Source organism: Felis catus, chromosome B1, assembly GCF_018350175.1.
Source record: "Felis catus isolate Fca126 chromosome B1, F.catus_Fca126_mat1.0, whole genome shotgun sequence".
Lineage (NCBI taxonomy): Eukaryota > Metazoa > Chordata > Mammalia > Carnivora > Felidae > Felis > Felis catus.
Window position 1 is genome coordinate 37609604 of NC_058371.1, and position 17534 is coordinate 37627137.

Below are 17534 nucleotides of genomic sequence, written 5' to 3' on the forward strand. Positions count from 1 at the left end.
GCCTTATATTTCTTTGTCTTGGTCAAAAACTTCGGATAGGACTGGGAAGTGAAAGAGAGGGTAAATTTACTCTGCTCCGAGTGGCCATTTGACTCAAAGTCTAAGAAATGGAAATTTGGATTGAAACCAGATTTGGATTCTAGTTTTTCATAGACTTGGCTTCCTATCTACCTGTTGTGGGACCTCAGTGTAAGTCATATGTCTTCTCTATGCTTCATCTTCCCTTCCAGAAGCTCGCTCAATAAATCCCTATGTTCCCTGTGAGCTGGGAACTGAGCACCTTCTTTGTTCTTTGCACTGTGCTCAATACCAAGGGGGATACAAAGAAGCTTCAGCTCCATCTCTGACTTCAGGAAGGTTTAAAGATAGTTGGAGAGATGACCATTCATCTCTGAAAGATTAAATGCTGCAGAAGCCATCACTGGACCTTGAAGTCAGTAGGAGGTCATGCAGGAGAAGGTCTATAACATGCTTAGTGAGAGGTTCTATGGATCCTTTACTTTTCCTCTCCTGTCCTTCTTCCCTCTTCCTTTCCCCTTCTTGAATCTCCATGGTCAGTGTGATTGCTTATTTTCACTGCAAGTACATACAGTACTCTGGGCCAGGAGGGTTTTGTTTCCCAGTAATACAAATATGCCCTTTTGTCTTGTCCTTCCTGAGGGCAGAGGTAGCAAGTCTGGCAGGGTTGGGTAGATGGGAAGAACTAGGGTTTGGGAACTAGGATTGATCCACATTTCTGTAATGCTCTCTCCAAGTTGAAAACAGAACAAGCCTAGACACTTAAAGGTAATTAGTTTAGCTTCAAGTGGATCTGGGGATAATCTCAAACTTCAAAGCTCCTCTGTGTGTCAAGAGCTAGGAAGTGGAGAACAGGGGATCTGGAGCTACAGGACAGGAATAAACTCAGAGGACCAGAGACCACCATCCTAAACCCACTCTTCTTTGCTCCCTGGCATCACTAGTCTTCTTCCTCTCAATCCTGTAGAGCCTAGCACAGTGCTTGTGCATCAGAGGTGATCCATACTGCTGCTCAGGTGAACCAGGGAGCTTACCTGTCCCTAAAACCTTGTTGTCATCTGCCAAAGGGAAACGAAGCTATAGCTAGAGGCCATGGACCTTGATTTCTCCTCCAGGCTTTCCTCCATCCTTGGAAACTTACTTTGCCATCCTAACATCTCTGAGCCTTACCTACAGTCCCCATGAACATTGTGCTGTAGCAAAGAGATCATGGAGTTTGGGTATAGGTTAAAGTCCCAGTTTGGCCACTGGCCAGTTAATTGACAAGGACCACATCATGTAACCTCTTTTAGCCAATGCCTCACTTCCTCATTTTTGTTCTAGGAGCTATAAATTTGAAGTCTTTGCTTTCATAGAGCTTACATTCTGGTAGAGATGCACACAATAAACAAAAAATAAGATTATTACAAGTTAAGCAATTGTTATGAAGGAAATAAACAGGCTGGAATAATAGAGAGTAATGGGGACATAGATTTTTTTCCAGCATAACCATAGAAAGCCACATGCAGGGGTAATATCTGAATTGAGAACTGAAGGATGAGAAAGATCTGCATGAAGAGCTAAGGAAAGAGAATTGTCAGCAGAGGCAACAGGAGATGTGAAAGCTCCTGAGTGGGAAAAGGTTTGGTGTATTCACCAACAGAGGAGAGACAAGTCTGGTTATACTTGTGGATGTGAGCAAGTAGGAAATGGGGTGAGATAAGATTGGAGCAGCAGGCAAAAACCAAGCTCTTCCCACTGCCTTATTCTAGGAACAATTAGAATCTTTGAAGGGTTTCCATCAGGGAGCATGATACTGTGACACTTCAGATGCTTAGGAAGAACAGACTGGGGAAAGACAAATGTGGAGGAGGGTCCACCTGAGAGGGGATGGTAGTGGAGCAAGAGAGCCACAAATAGATTCATGCAATATGTCTACCCAATATTATAGTTATACTCCAACTATGTTATATACTTCTTGAGGACAACACCCTCATCTTGGACTTCTGTTGATCACACATACATCTGTAGAACACTGATCATGTACCAAGCACTGCACTTGTTAGTTTGCTTCATCCTCATATTGGTCCTATGAAATAGTTATTTTTTTCCATTTTATAAGCAAAGAAACCTCACAGAGGTTAATTTTGAAATCCATATCTGTCTGATGCCTTAGCCAACTGTTGTATCTCTACAACTTTGTATATATAAATATTCATAAATATGTACTGGGTAGGTAAAAACTAAGTCACCCATTACCCAAGTAGTGTAATGTGCAGAGTGCAGGAGAGTCTTTGGGCGAAAAATAGCTTTCCTCACTGTGGAAAACAGTATGGAGGTTCCTCAAAAAATTAAAAATAGAACTACCCTACGACACAGCAATTGCACTGCTAGGTATTTATCCAAGGGATACAGGTGTGCTGTTTCAAAGGGACATATGCACCCCAATGTTTATAGCAGCACTATCAACAATAGCCAAAGTATGGAGAGAGCCCAAATGTCCATCGATGGATGAATGGATAAAGAAGATGTGATACACACACACACACACACACACACACACACACACACACACTGGAGTATTACTCAGCAATCAAAAATAATGAAATCTTGCCATTTGCAGCTACGTGGATGGAACTAGAGGGTATTATGCTAAGCGAAATTAGTCAGAGAAAGACAAATATCATATGACTTCACTCATATGAGGACTTTAAGACACAGAAAAGATGAACACAAGGGAAGGGAAGCAAAAACAATGTAAAAAACAGGGAGGGGAACAAAACATAAGAAACGCAAAAATGGAGAATAATCAGAAGGTTATTTGAAGGGTTGTGGGAGGGGGAGATGGGCTAAATGGATAAGGGGCATTAAGGAATCTACTCCTGAAATCATTGTTGCACTATATGCTAATTTGGATGTAAATTAAGAAAAAATAAAATTAAAAAAATAGCTTTCCTACATTTGGACAACTTCTTAGGATCTGAAGTCCCAGCTAAGCAAAAGATAGATGATGTGGGGGACAGAAAACACAACTTGTCTTTGTCAGCTGTTAAATTAACAGGGAATTCTGTATTCCTAAGTAATACCATTAGAGATTGGGATGCAGGAAAGTTGCATTTGGAATTGAGAGCACTAGTTCTGGAAAATGAGGTGAGGCATTGAGGATAACATAGGGGTGATGAATGCTGGAGAGAGCAATGATAGATACCAATGAAAATACCTACCAGTTGTGGAGTGCCTATTAGGTACTGGGCATTCAGTAGGCATACCAGACCTGTTAGATTATTTTGGTGCTTATAAACTTCTCATAACCATCCTATCAGTAGACATAATTGTGTTTCTTTGATTCTAAAAGGCCATCAATTTAATAAAAAGCTTTTCAAAGAAAACATACATTGCACTTACCCCATGATGTTTTATTGTGTTTAGTTTCTACTAATGGAATATAGAATGCATTTATTCATAACATAACTATTTTATAATTCATGATAACAATGCAAGTTTGAGTTCAAGTCTTCATATTCAGAGTCTAAAGAGTCTTCTTGTTCTTTTTCACTGTGCATGTACAGTGCTCTATAACCCACCTGGGACTTCTTTCACAACTTTAGGATTGACAGTGTAATTTAGAGCAGAAGAAAGAAGAAAGAGTTTCTTCTGCATTTCCCATTTTATTAAACTTATAGTTTCCCTCCCATCATCTGTCTTTTGACTGAGAAATACTCCTTCACAATGCATGACAACCACAGTTTTTCCCAGCTTTGAAAATCATGTGACCTATGCTTAGAGATTTGTCCAAATCTACAAATATGCTGGTGTTGACATCCCAGTGTATTCCTCAATGTGGTGACTGGCAAGGTTATTGTTATGTTAAGCATTGATTATAAAATGCATTCCTTTAACTTTTAAGTTTTTTATTTTAATTCCAGTATAGTTAACATACAGTATTATATTAGTTTTAGGTGTACAACATAGTGATTCAGCAATTCCATATATCACCTGGTGTTCATCACTGACAAGTGTACTCCTTAATCCCCATCACCTATTTCACACGTCCCCCCACCCACCTCCCCTCTGGTAACCATCACTTTGTTCACTATAGTTAAGTCTGTGTTGTGGTTTTTCTTTTTCTCTTTTTTTCCCTTTGTTCATGTTTTGTTTCTTAAATTCCACATACGAGTGAAATCGTACAGTACTTTTCTTTCTCTGACTTATTTAACTTAGCATTATATACTTTAGCTCCATCCATGTCGTTGCAAATGGCAAAATTTCATTCTTTTACATGGCTGAATAATATTCCAGTGTGTGTGTGCATGTGTGCATGCGCGTGTGTATATCACAGCTTCTTTATCCATCCATCCCACTTAGGCTGCTTCCATAGATTGGCTATTGTAAATAACACTGCAACAAACATAGGGGTGCATGTATCCCTTTGAATTAGTGTTTGTATTTTTGGTGTAGATACTCAGTAGTGAGATTACTAGATTGTACATTCCTATTACTTTTAAAAACATGTTAAGTGTGTTTCAGAATCACTTTGCGAAACTGAAGGTACTTCTCAATGTTTGAGGGTACAATTATTTCCCTCCTCTTTCTCTCCTGAACGCTCTCTGGTAAAGTCTTTTTTTTTTTTTTTTACTCCTTCACCCAAACTACTCTCATCGAGGTCAGTACCTCCACCTGGCCAGATCCATTGACCAATACAGCCATCATCGGCAGCACTTGACACCATCCTTATGAAACAGTTTCTTTCTTATGTCTCCTCTATCAGTTAGAGCCTTCTCAGTTTCTCTTTCTCATTCTTCCTCACCTTCCTGACCTTCATTAACCAGTCCTCAGACTTCCCTTATCTTCCTGCCTTTACTTCTGTAGTGAAGTCATCTAGTGACATAGCTGGCTTCTAGAACAAACAACTTTTACATGGAAATGTACAGCTCCTCACCCATCCTTCCGCCTACCCTACAGCACTCTTTGGATGTCTGATTGACTCTGCAAACTTAATGTCTTAAACCAAACTCCTACTTTCCACCCCATCTCATCCTAAACTGGCTCTTTTTGTAGTCTTTTGTTTCTCAATAAATGGCAACTTATGGCCTCTAGTTGCTTGGATAAAAACATTGAAGGAGGCACCTGGGTGGTTCAGTCGGTTAAGTGTCTGACTTCAGCTCAGATCATAATCTCACATTTTGTGACTTCAAGCCCCATGTCGGGCAATGTGCTGACAGCTCAGAACCTGGAGCCTGCTTTGGATTCTGTGTCTCCCTCTCTCTCTGTCCCTCTCCTGCTTGCACTCTCTCTCTGTCTGTCTCTCAAAAATAAATAAACATTAAAAAACAAAGCATTGAAGTCATTCTTGACTCCTTTCTTTCTCTTATGTCTGGCATCCAGTCCAGTAGCAAATCCTATCAGCTTAACTTTAAAATTATACCTAAAATGTAATACACTGCTACCACCCTGGCCCAGCCATGTTAGTCACTCACCTAATGTAATTGGCCCACCACTTCCATCCAGGCCAATCAGCAGCCCACTGTCTCCAACCTGCAGTCAGAGTGACCCTCCACAGCCTAAGTCAGATCAAGTAATAAGCTTCTCAGAGTCACGCAGGGGCTCCTCATCTCAATCAGAGTAAAAGTCCAAGCCCTATGGCCAACCACACTCTATATTTCCTGGAACCTGCTAGTTCTCTGACTTCTGACTATTGTACACCGCCCGCATTGCTAACTATCCTCCAGCCAGACTGGTCTCCTGGATGATCTTACATATGCCAAGCACAAGCTACCACAGGGACTTAGAGCTTTTGCTCTTGAGGCTTCTGAGCATCTCTCTTCCCCAGATTTCCACATGGCTGCTCCCTCATTTTCTTGAGGTTTCTTCAAGCAGTACCCCAACAAAGAGGCCTCCCTTGTGCCACCTGTATAAAATAATGACCTCCCAGAATTCTATGCTGCTCACTGTGCTTTATTTCCCCGCTCCCAGCACATATATCCTAAGGATGGTAACATTGATTTGTTGATGGCTTGTCCACACTACATTGAACACAAGCCCCATGAATGTGGGGACAATAGCCATGTTAGTCACTACTGTATCCCAGGACTTAGAGGAGGGCCATCCCAAAGGAGGGTCTCAGTGATGTTTGTTGAATTAGTAGACAAAGGAAGAGTGAACAAAAGAGTCCAGTAACAGAGTCAAGGCTGAGTTTTCATCAGAAGTATACATTTATCTACTGCTCAGATCTGGCCATCAGAGCAGCTCCTCACGAAGTCACCATTGAGGACTGTGCCGTGGCTTGCTCATCTCAGGCTGACTTCTACCTTTTGTCCCCTTACAGGTCTACAGCTCTCCCAGGTTCTGTGAGGCTTCTGCTATGACCGCAGCTTCTTCTTGGTACCAGGACTGCCCCTTACTGCTGCAGCCACACCAGATCCCTGCTCTGCCCTGTCTGTCTTTAGCCCCAAGTCAGCATGGGTAGTGTCAGTAGCCTCATTTCTGGCCACAGCTTCCATGGCAAGCACTGCCGGGCTTCACGGTACAAGCTGGGCAAGTCCTCCCATCTCAAGAAACTCAATCGATATTCAGATGGGCTTCTGAGATTTGGCTTCTCCCAGGACTCAGGCCATGGCAAGTCCAGCTCCAAAATGGGAAAGAGTGAAGACTTCTTCTACATCAAGGTCAGCCAGAAAGCCCGGGGCTCCCACCACCCAGATTACACTGCACTGTCTAGTGGGGACATAGGCGGCCAGGCTGGGGTGGACTTTGGCCCGTCCACCCCACCCAAGCTTATGCCCTTCTCCAGTCAGCTAGAAATGGTAAGCAAGGGTCTTTGGTAAGAGTGGGTGGGTTGGAAAAGCAATAGAGAGCAAAATGGAAAGAAGAGAGTGGGGGCAAGGATGGGAATGAAGGCAGTGATACAAACATTTAAAAACCCAAGAAGCCAGGGCAGTGGTGGTGAGGGTGGAAATGCTCAGTCACACCACAGAGATCAAAGGCTGGACGAGGGAATTGAAGCACTGGTCATGCCCCTAAACTGGAAGTCCTGAGTGATCCCTTACACAAAAAGCAAAAGAGAAATGAAAGCCTTTCTGAGCCCTACTGGAATGTAACTCTGGATTGTCAAAACAGGACCAACAGCAGCATTTTCAAGTACATGGCAAGGGGAGGGAGCTCTATTATCATCTGGAAGAGCCAATGGAGAGTCTGCTTGTAGAGAGCTAGCAGCTTTGCTGCTAGCAGACTCCTGAAGGTGGGCCTTTCCCTCACTTGCTGCTGTTGTGGTGCAGCAGCGACTCACTCAAGCCAGGCCTTGAAAGTGTCTTCGGTGGGATAAGAACTGAGTTTGTTATCATCAGTTTAGCAGAAATGAGGTCAAAAGAGGCCTATAAAGTCAGAAATCCAGCCCTTATGCCAGCTCAAGTTCTCATGGGTCCAACCAGTGGACTTGAGAACAATTTCCCTAGTTAATCACATGCCCCCACCTGGGGGGATGAATCCATGACTTTGATATTCTAGGAAGTGACCCACTTAGTTTGCATAGAGCTTTAAGCTTTTCAAATTTAAAGGGTTTGTAGACTGCAAGGTACTCTTCCAATGAAAATGACAGTTTTAAGAAAAGGATTGTTGGGGCACCTGGGTGGCTCAGTCAGTTGAGCATCGGACTTTGGCTCAGGTCATGATCTCAGGTCATGGTCTGTGAGTTCGAGCCCTGCGCCGGGCTCTGTGCTGACAGCTCAGAGCCTGGAGCCTGCTTCGGATTCTGTGTCTCCCTCTCTCTCTGCCCCTCCCCCACTCAAACTCTGTCTCTCTCTGTCTCAGAAATAAATAAACATTAAAAAAAAAGGATTGTTATTGCAAGTGGTCTTCCCAACCCTTTGATGTTAGTCACAGCCAGTATTCTTGCTCCTGGCCTACTGGAAGGGGCAGTGAAGGTGAAGAAGGGATGCTTGTTGACCATGCTTGTTGAGCCTAATGCCCTTACCCTACACCACACAGAGACCCAGAACCAGAGCCCTGGCCTAGGGATCTCAGCCAGGGAACCTAAAGATGCTATTCATCATCTCACAAGGGCTGGGACAAGCTGATGACAGGTTAGTAGTTTGTAAAACAAAGTAACTCAGTGATCCTTAAGTACATCCCCTAGCCACAAAGGAATTCCTCCTTCTTGAGAGAGACTCACCATATTCAGCTGCTTCATAGCAACAGGCAAGATCGCCTATGGTTATTACCAAAAAGGATGCTGTGTGGCCAGCATACACACCCAGCAAGGGAGGGAAAGGTGAGAGGGGAGTTGAAGTGAGACATGGAATCAATATGGTTGTTTTCCTCACCAGGGGTCAGAGAAAGGTGCAGTGAGGCCCACAGCATTCAAGCCTGTGCTGCCACGGTCAGGAGCCATCCTCCACTCATCCCCTGAGAGCGCCAGCCACCAGCTGCACCCTGCCCCTCCAGACAAGCCCAAGGAACAGGATCCAAAGCCCAGCCTGTGCTCTGGGGCACTGTCTGACTCTGGCCGGAACTCCATGTCTAGCCTGCCCACACACAGCACCAGCAGCAGCTACCAGTTGGATCCACTGGTTACACCAGTGGGGCCCACCAGCCGTTTTGGGGGCTCAGCCCACAATATCACCCAGGGCATCATCCTCCAGGACAGCAACATGATGAGTCTGAAGGCTCTGTCTTTCTCTGATGGGGGCAGCAAGTTGGCCCACCCAAGCAAGGCAGACAAGGCTTCCTCATGCATCCGCTCCCCCATCTCCACAGATGAGTGCAGCATCCAGGAGCTTGAGCAGAAGCTGCTGGAGAGGGAGGGAGCACTCCAGAAGCTGCAGCGTAGCCTTGAGGAGAAGGAGCTGGCCTCCAGTCAGGCTTATGAAGAGCGGCAGTGGCGCTGCAAGGAGGAGTTGGATGGCCTGGAGCAGAAGTGCAGTGGCAAGTTGAAACAAGCCTCACAGAAGAGCCAGCGCACACAGCAGGTGCTGCACCTCCAGGTGCTCCAGCTCCAGCAGGAGAAGAGGCAGCTCCGGCAGGAGCTTGAGAGCCTCATGAAGGAACAGGACCTGCTGGAGACCAAGCTCAAGTCCTATGAGAAGGAGAAGACCAGCTTTGCCCCTGCACTGGAAGAGACTCAGTGGGAGGTGAGGCTTATGGTGGGGGCTTGGGGTGGTCAGCTATTTGATACCAGTCCCCACTTCTCCTCCAGGTTCTAGCCCATGGTGTGTGTACACAAATTGCCCAAAGTGAGCCAGAATGCCAGACTTGTGACCCAAACAAAGGGCTCCATGGTGAACCATGTCGGGAGTACAATTAGTTTGAGCTTCCTACTCTCTCCCGCCTCAGGGCCTCATGGCCTCCAGAATTCAACTTGCTAACTGAGTCATTGACTGAGGAGCTGGAGCTGAGAGAATAGAGGCCTCACTGGGCTGAGGCCCGACCCACTTCATCTGCTTGCAGGAAGCTCAAAAGAAACACAAGCCATGCCTGAGCATGAGTTCACGCTGGTTCAAGAGCCCACAAGAGAGCAGACTTTGTTATTTTTGAGAGAAGGGACCCCACGCACTAGTAAGAGTGACCTCATTTGTGGCAGGTATCACTGACAGAATGGGCCATTCTACACAGAACTGTAAATGGGGCTTCTAGTTGGTGGACTGCAATGGAAACATAGAAGAGCAAGAGAAGGGCACACCATACCTGGAAATGAGGCATCTGGACCTGGCTTAGCTGGAGAAGCTAACCCCCACATTCTGATCTCCAGAAAATAGCTTTTCTCACCTGAAGGGCCTCTCAAGGTGGCACAGGGGACAGATAGGGGTGTGGGCATGTTCTTTTATTCTCCCCAAAGACTCCTACCCTGGAAAGGAACTGAGGAGGCATTGTGTCTGATTAGACCAGTGCCACCCCAGGTCAGGGTGACACATCCTCAGCAACATAAGCACCTGTTTGCACTGGAGCTTTCTGTACTCATTCTAGAAATTAGAGTGACAAATGTTATCAGGAGTAGAGAGGAAAATGATCCTTTCTATGAAAGAGATGAATGGGGGTACTGGACAGGTGAGAAGGGAAAATCACTTATTTGCCAGGCTTCCCACAGAGGAAAGGATGCTGGCCATAGGGGTCTTTCCTCTTTCCTATTGATGATGGCACAGAAGACCCCACCCTAACGATCATTTCTCAGCCAGGGATCAGAGACATTTTGGGGCACCTCAAAGATATAAGCTCGTCCTGGTGCTAGGCATCCATGCTTATTTGTCCAATTCCCAGCTAAGCTAGACATCACTGTGACCTCATTCCCAGATTGTCCAGTCAGTCTAGACAGTAAAACAATAAATAGAATAAGTATTTATAATATCACATAAATATATTGCAAACATATTTAGAATAGTAATTTATCAAGTGTTTATTAAGTGCCAAACCCTAGGTTCTCCCATTTAATCCTTATAATAACCCTACTTCATAGGGTTATTATATGAAGTAGGGTTATTATAAATAATCCTTAATTTAGTTAAGAAAACTGACAACACAGAGGTTATAGTAGCAAACAACTAGTTAAATGACTTGCCCAAGATCACCACATAATAGGTATCAGAGCCAGGATTTGATTTAATGATTTGGCTCCAAAGTTCACATTTTTAATCACTACCCCATACTATCACCAAGATCAGCCAATCATATACAGATGTGGTTGAGCCAGGATTCAAAAGCAGGCCCATGCCTCAACCATGACTCTATGTTGCTCCCTCCATGAAACAAACACAGGCTTTGCCTTAGAAAGACATTCCTGGTCCCACACAAGCATTGTGGATGAGGTTATGCATTGCTTCATAAGTGTCTCATGAGAGCAAGGAGTTGGGGGTTCCTACTGTGAGAGAAGTGAGGAAAAATTAAGGTAGCTTCTGGTCTTGTTCCAAGAATCCATTCTGTAGAGGCCCAGGCTCTGACCTTCATTCTATCCAGCTTTCCCACAGGCCAGCAGGAAACATTCTTGTGACACAGCCAACCAGACTGGTCTAGGTCATCTTTTGAGCCACCCATGACCCCAAATGGTCAAGACCCCAGAGATGCATGGGTCTGAATCAGTGCCTTTGATTTTGTCTGCTGCTTTTGGCCAACTTTCGAAGGGGAATAAGAATAGAAATGGTGGAGGGGTGGGGCAGGGGGAGAACATAGTAGCTTGTCATTTGGCAGATCTGAATTGGACACTGTCTCTGAGGCAGGCATGTTGCTGGTCATTGGCATGTATCTGGTCATTGGCGTGTAGCAGTTAATACTTGAAAATAGTCTTTATCCCCAGTAGGGAAGGAGGGGAGCCAGGTATGCACAAGGGTGAGGTCAGAAGATGTGAGCACAAACATGAATGACAGAAGTTTGCCAGACATGGAACTCAAGGTCATTAATGTTAAGTGTGGATGATGGAGCTACCAGTAGTGAGCATTGATTTACACACAACCATGGGTTTGGGTACTGATTGAGATATAGACTCTAATTTGGGGTTGAGACAGGCATGTGGACAGACTAAGACTACAGAATGACAGGAACCTCAGAGAGGGGCTTGGCCTTCACGGGTCACCCAGACCATCATGCCTGGGAACTCTCTTAAGACACCATGTCAGGACCAGCCTAATTCTTTAGGCAGTTAAGATGTTACTCTCCCCAGATAAGGACCTCTTATATCTTAGCACCTTCTCTTCTTCCCAACCCAACCCTTGGCAGGTGTGCCAGAAGTCGGGTGAAATCTCTCTTCTGAAGCAGCAGCTGAAGGAGTCCCAGACAGAAATCAACACGAAGGCTAGTGAGATCCTTAGTCTGAAGGCACAGCTGAAGGACACACGGGGCAAACTGGAGGGCATGGAGCTGAAGACTCAGGATTTAGAGAGTGCTCTGCGCACCAAGGGCCTGGAGCTAGAGGTCTGTGAGAATGAGCTTCAGCGCAAGAAAAATGAGTCCGAGCTTCTCCGAGAGAAGGTGAACCTGCTGGAGCAGGAGCTGCTGGAGCTGCGGGCCCAGGCTGCCTTGCAGCGGGAAGCTGTGTCTCTGGGGCCAGGGCTAGGGCCAGGGCCTGGGACTACCTTCTCTGAGGACATCCCCGCCCTGCAGCAGGAGTTGGAGCGGCTGCGTGCAGAGCTCAAGGAGGAGCGGCAAGGCCATGACCAGATGTCCTCAGGCTTCCAGCATGAGCGGCTGGTGTGGAAGGAGGAGAAGGAGAAGGTGATCCAGTACCAGAAGCAGCTACAGCAGAGCTACCTGGCCATGTACCAGCGGAATCAGCGCCTGGAGAAGGCCCTGCAGCAGCTGGCTCATGGGGACGGTGCAGGGGAGGCCTTTGAAATTGACCTTGAAGGGGCTGACATCCCCTACGAGGATATCATAGCCACTGAGATCTGAGGGGCCTCCTGGGAGAGGGAGAGCCTGGGACCTGACATTGGGAGGCAGGGGTACAGAGCCTGTAAAGGAGGGCTCCTCTCCCCACTACCCTGCTCAATAACTCATGTCTCTGAGAGAAGCCTTCCCCAAGGCACAGACCTGGGACCCAACAGGGGAGGAGAGAGAAGGAGAAGGACTGCTACATGACTTTTCCAACCCTTGCTCACATTCCAGCATATACCATCCCTCCAGCCCACCAGACCTCTAGCTTTCCCAACAGATGCATCCAGGGATCTCCGTCATTTGGTTAATAGATCCCTAAACCTTGCCCTTTGTTTAAAAATATTTAGACCCTCTCCCAGGGATGATGGTGACTGCCATATTGGCTAATGGCCACCCTATGACAGAAACTCCCTTCTGTGTGTTCCCACAACTGCCTTTTTGCCCCTGGACACATTGGGATGCCTTGGGAATAGAAAGAAGCCATCTGTGACCATAAGCCTTGGATCCTGACCTGTTTATAACCTGAGCTATTTTCCTGTGGTCTCCGAGTTGTAGGGCTTGTAGTGAGGTGTGGGGAACCTTGCTTAGCAACACCAGAGCTGTCCCAATTCTGGACAGCCACAGACAGGAGGGGAAAGCTGGGGCAGCCCAGGAATGTCTAGACTCTCTAACCAGAGAAGGTTAGAGGGAGAAGCCAGGTAGTAATGACCAGACCCTGCTGGGCCCTGCTAACTGGAGGTGAGCAGCCTTGGACAACTGGTAGCCCAAATTTGACTTCAGTGACCACTCTTCTTAAAGCCATAGACACTGAGGCCCTGGGGAGGGGGAGATTAAAAGCACCTGACACAGGGTGGGTGTGGCTTATAGGTCAGGGGCAATCCCCAGAGCCCCAGGCAGAGAGAAAAGGCACAAATACAGTCTTAATGAACAGCCCCAGGGCCACTGGCTAGCCTCCCTCCACCTGGGCCCCATAGGAGCCCCCAGCTGTAAAGAAACCAGAGGGCTTCAGCTTTCTGGGGGCTGGGCCAGTACCTGGTAGGGGAAGGGGGGGCGGGGAGGGGGTGCTGGTGTTTCTTTTCTAAAGATGTGTAGAGTTGGGGGAGGTGAGAATGGTGGAGTTTCTCAGTTACTTGGTTCAGAGAAAAAAAATTTTTTTGGTCTTCTTTCGTCTTTTTTTCTTTCTTGTCTTTTCAGAAGCAAGCCAGATCTAGCAGGCAGCCAGAACTGTTCCATGTTCTATTTTTGACTCAAGCTACAGCTGCTGTTCTTTCTTAGGACAGCCAAGCCTTGCTGAATTCCTGAGTTTCATGCCTGCTTGCTGAGAGGGGTTCACTGAGGTAGGAGGGATGAGAGTCTGGGTATTTAGCAATCTGAGACCAAACCCCTGGTTCTGCCTCCCTGACCACAGTCTTTACAGGACCCAGAGTGGGAGTGGGAGCTGCTTCTCATCACCCTCCCCCCACCCCAACTACAGCCCCCATTCCTCCAGAGCCACCACGTTCTTTCTGAGTTGGGCTGAGGGCAGGGCCACCTTCCCTGCAATTGGCTCTGTCTTCTAGTCCCTGAGGTTAAACTGTGCCTGTCCTGCTGCCTTCATGTGACAGAGGAGCTTTTCTGGAATTTCAAGCAATTGCTCTTAGTCATAGGCTAGATTTAAACCTGAAATGGATAGACTAAAAGCCTCCTTCCTGCCTGGAGGGCAGTGCCCTCCATAGGGCACAGTGCAGATCCTCAAGTCAAAGATATCCCATTCCCTAAGCCACACTGTTAGAAAGTGGAACAGGGATGGTATACTATCTCCCAAACTGAGAAGGCACTTTGAGACCAGAAAACAAAGCAGGTGACTCCATTCAGTTTACACAGAATTTTATTCAGGGTAATGGACTGACAGAATAGGGTGGGGGATGATCCAGGCACTCTACACAGCTATTCTCCACAAAGTCTGGACCTTAGTCCACAGATTTTATACAGCCAGGGAACACACAGAAGGGCATTATAGTAAGATCAAAGGGTTTGCATGCACCTAATTGACAGCTAACCTTTAATTAGATCTTGTGGCACCACCTGTTCATCAGGAAGAGGAAAGACTGTGTTCTAACAGATTCATGGGAGGCTGAAACAAGCCTCCCCCAATACCAGCCTTGGAAGGCATGTCTAAGGTACGTATGTTAATCTCCGAGGGGCCCAGAACACGTATTCCCAAGAGAGGTCATCAAGTGAACACGAACAAGATGGAGGGCCAAAAATGGAGTCTATATTGTCAGCACTCCTACACACAGCCCTCATTCCCTCTATTTTCACCAGCCTGTGCCTTGTTTGAGTCCTTTTTCTCAGTGAGATTGCCACGAGATAAAGGGGCTGCTGTTTACTTCCCAGGCTGGAGATACCCCACCACTCCCCACCCCCAAAAAGCAGCCAAAAGCCTGGCACCCTGCGCTCAAGACCTTGCCTGAGAAGAGGTGTGTGCTAAGCCCAGGGGAGGGCGCTCAGGGGCAAGGTTCGCACTCCGCCATGGTGTGACACTGCCCTGCACTCTGCATCCTGACCTAAAGCCAAACCATGGATGCCCTACCTGGTCTGCCGCCAGCCCAAGGCCCCAGAGTAGCCCAAAGTGGCACCAGAGTGCAACAGTGTAACATAGCGACCTCACTGCCATGTGGTTTTTCTTCCCTTCCCCATGCCAAACTCAGCCTTTCTGGAAGGAGGCTCTGAACAACAGAGGCTGAGCAGGGACTGGGAAGTCAGATGGCAGGGCTTCAGAGCAGAGGGTCTGGCCCAGGGCCAGCCAGCAGAAGCTGGCTGCCCTTTGCTCTGAACACTCCTGCTGGCATACTTGCTCATTCAGTCAGATCCACTGGCTCTGCTCTTCCAAAGGATGCTTGGTCTGAAAATGCTCTGGCTGCCTACAAAGAGATAGCAAGCAGCATCCAGCACCACTTCACCAAGAAGGGGACTCTGCCTCCGGGCCTTGCAATGACCAGACTCTCTCAGGGTTCCCCTGGGGGTATTTCTTCTGGCTGCTGTGTCCTGCTGGGTGCACTCTGGCCTCCACAGGCACTGAACTCTACAGGGACCGGGGAGAGCTAGCTCTCCCCTGAGAAGCACTTGCTGAGCCTCTGTTCCTTGCCCTGCTCTTGCCCCGGCCCAGCTGAGAGGGATACCCAGAGGAAGGCAGGCTGGGGCAAGCAGCTTTGGGAGAGGGCTTTCCCCATGGATCCTGAGTTCTCCTGAGCCAGAGCTGCTGTGGCAGGAAGCTGTGCACCCTGTACAGTAGATGCTTCCCTCACCTGTGGTGTGGTAGGTCTTGTGCTGAGTCCACAGGCAGAGCTGGAACCTCCAGTCAAGGCTGGCTTTGGACAGACTGGCATTTGGAAGAATATGCACATAGTTATTTTTCTCTAGGTGGTTTCTTGTTATTTTGTTTGATTGATTTGCTTTTGACAGCTCTGTTTTATTTTTGATGCCCAAAAATGGCCATGTAAACTATTTCTGATAATTTTATGTTTCTATTTATGAATAAAGAATGCCATTTCTCATGCCCTCTAGAACCACTTTTGTCTACTTAAGCTACCCTGCTTTTCCAGGCTGTGGCATGGCAGCTCCTTGGGGCTTCTCCACCTGGAACAGGAAAGGTGACATCTCAACCTGCCAGTGAGAGAGGTGCAGACAGCCTTGATGAAGGCAGTGTTGGCTGGTGGCAAAGCACAGGCCTTGGCATCATGTGGACTTCCAGCCAGTCTCTACTATCCAACCCTGTGATTTTATCTATGAACAGACCCTGGACTGATCCTGAGGAAGGAGAAAAGGAGACTAAGGGACATGGTTGTCTGCAAGGCACAGGGTCCTCTCCAAAAGAGAACCCCTCCACCAACCCCAACCTCAGCCTCCCCTTTCTCATGTTCTAGCTGCTCACCTCACCAGCAAATTCCTTGGCCTATTGAATCCAGCCTCTTTGGCAGGAGACCAGAGTGGCTCTTGTTGCTACTACCTCAGAGTCTCCCAGCTGGGAAGGTGCAGTCACCACAGTGGCCATCTGGCTAGCCTTCTCCAAGCCAACCTGCCTGTTTCACCTTGACAAGGATTCCCAGCTTCTCTGGACTCAAATCCTACACTCAAAGGGCTTCTACTCAGATGGCAGGAGACAGAAGGGACATGTAAAAAGAAAATTGAAAACACAAGGTAGCCTGTGGAACGCATGAAGGGTAGATGGCAATGCCTCAGAGAGGGGACAGATCAGGGTGTCTGGGAAAGGAGGCAGGCAGGAGAGTGTCTGGAGAGCAACCATGGGACATAAGAGGCACAAGCAGAAAGGGAAAGACAGGAAGCACATCCCAGGACAGGTGTTCACACTTGCCTGTCTATACAGGTGACAGGAGCAGCACTGAAGGTTGGAGAGGCAGGAGGCCAGGGTGCAGTAAGCCTCCAAAGCCAAGGAAGGTCAGGCAGCTGAGAAGTGACCAAGCCAGGATGGGAGCCTACATCTATTTAACTTCAAGGCCCAGTACTGGAACAAAGGGGTCATCTCAGACCTGGAGTAACGCGTCTTGTTCTTCCTCCTAGATCTGACTCATGTTGGGTAGGCTATTGCATTGGTGACAGCCACTGCAATATGCCTTCCCCTAATCACACCCTGGTGTGGCCCCTCCCCTTTGGTTCTGGCAGGCCCTGGGACTCACTTTAACCAATTAAAGTCAGCAGAAGTGATGCCCAACCCATTCTAGCCTAAGCTTCGAAGGCAACCTAAGCTTGGAAGCTTCCAAATGTATATTCCTGGGGGGCCTGAGCTGCCAAGTAAAAAGCCCCTCTGGTATGCTGGAGAGATCATCAGACTGGGTCAGTCATCATCCATTGAGCAGGAGTAATCCTGTTGTCCCAGCTAGGCTCCAGCTAAGTGCAGCTGATCCAGCAGACCCCCCTTTGAACAGGGGTTTGCTTCCCCCCATCCTGCCCTTCCAGAATCCTGACCTCAGGACCATGAGCACATTAAATGGCAGTGTTTTTAAGCCACTAAATTCATGGTGATTTCTTATGTGGCATAAAAATAGCCATTCTCTAGCAACCCCATTACTTGCTTCAACAAGCTTCTCTCTGTCCAACAGGCTAGGAGTAATAGAAAAGCAAGACTCTTCGAAATGTGTGGGGCTAAAGACTGCTTTAGCTGTAGGAGGGGCAGCAGAGAGCAAAGC

The 17534-nt window shown here is 47.3% G+C and overlaps 1 protein-coding gene across 3 annotated transcripts in view; it reads left to right on the plus strand.

Annotated features, from left to right (window-relative positions):
- The window catches only part of LZTS1 (leucine zipper tumor suppressor 1), a 49762-nt gene extending 33869 nt beyond the window's left edge, over nucleotides 1-15893 (plus strand). For 2 of the 3 annotated variants that reach the window (XM_045055429.1, XM_003984723.5), the window contains 3 exons: nucleotides 6323-6800; nucleotides 8319-9122; nucleotides 11695-15893. In XM_045055429.1, coding sequence (XP_044911364.1) covers nucleotides 6456-6800; nucleotides 8319-9122; nucleotides 11695-12366 — 1821 coding nt within the window. In that variant the 5' untranslated portion in view covers nucleotides 6323-6455 and the 3' untranslated portion in view covers nucleotides 12367-15893. The remainder of the gene's footprint in view (nucleotides 1-6322; nucleotides 6801-8318; nucleotides 9123-11694) is intronic. The other variant, XM_006930658.4, reaches the window with a different exon arrangement.
- The last annotated feature ends 1641 nt before the right edge of the window (nucleotides 15894-17534 follow it).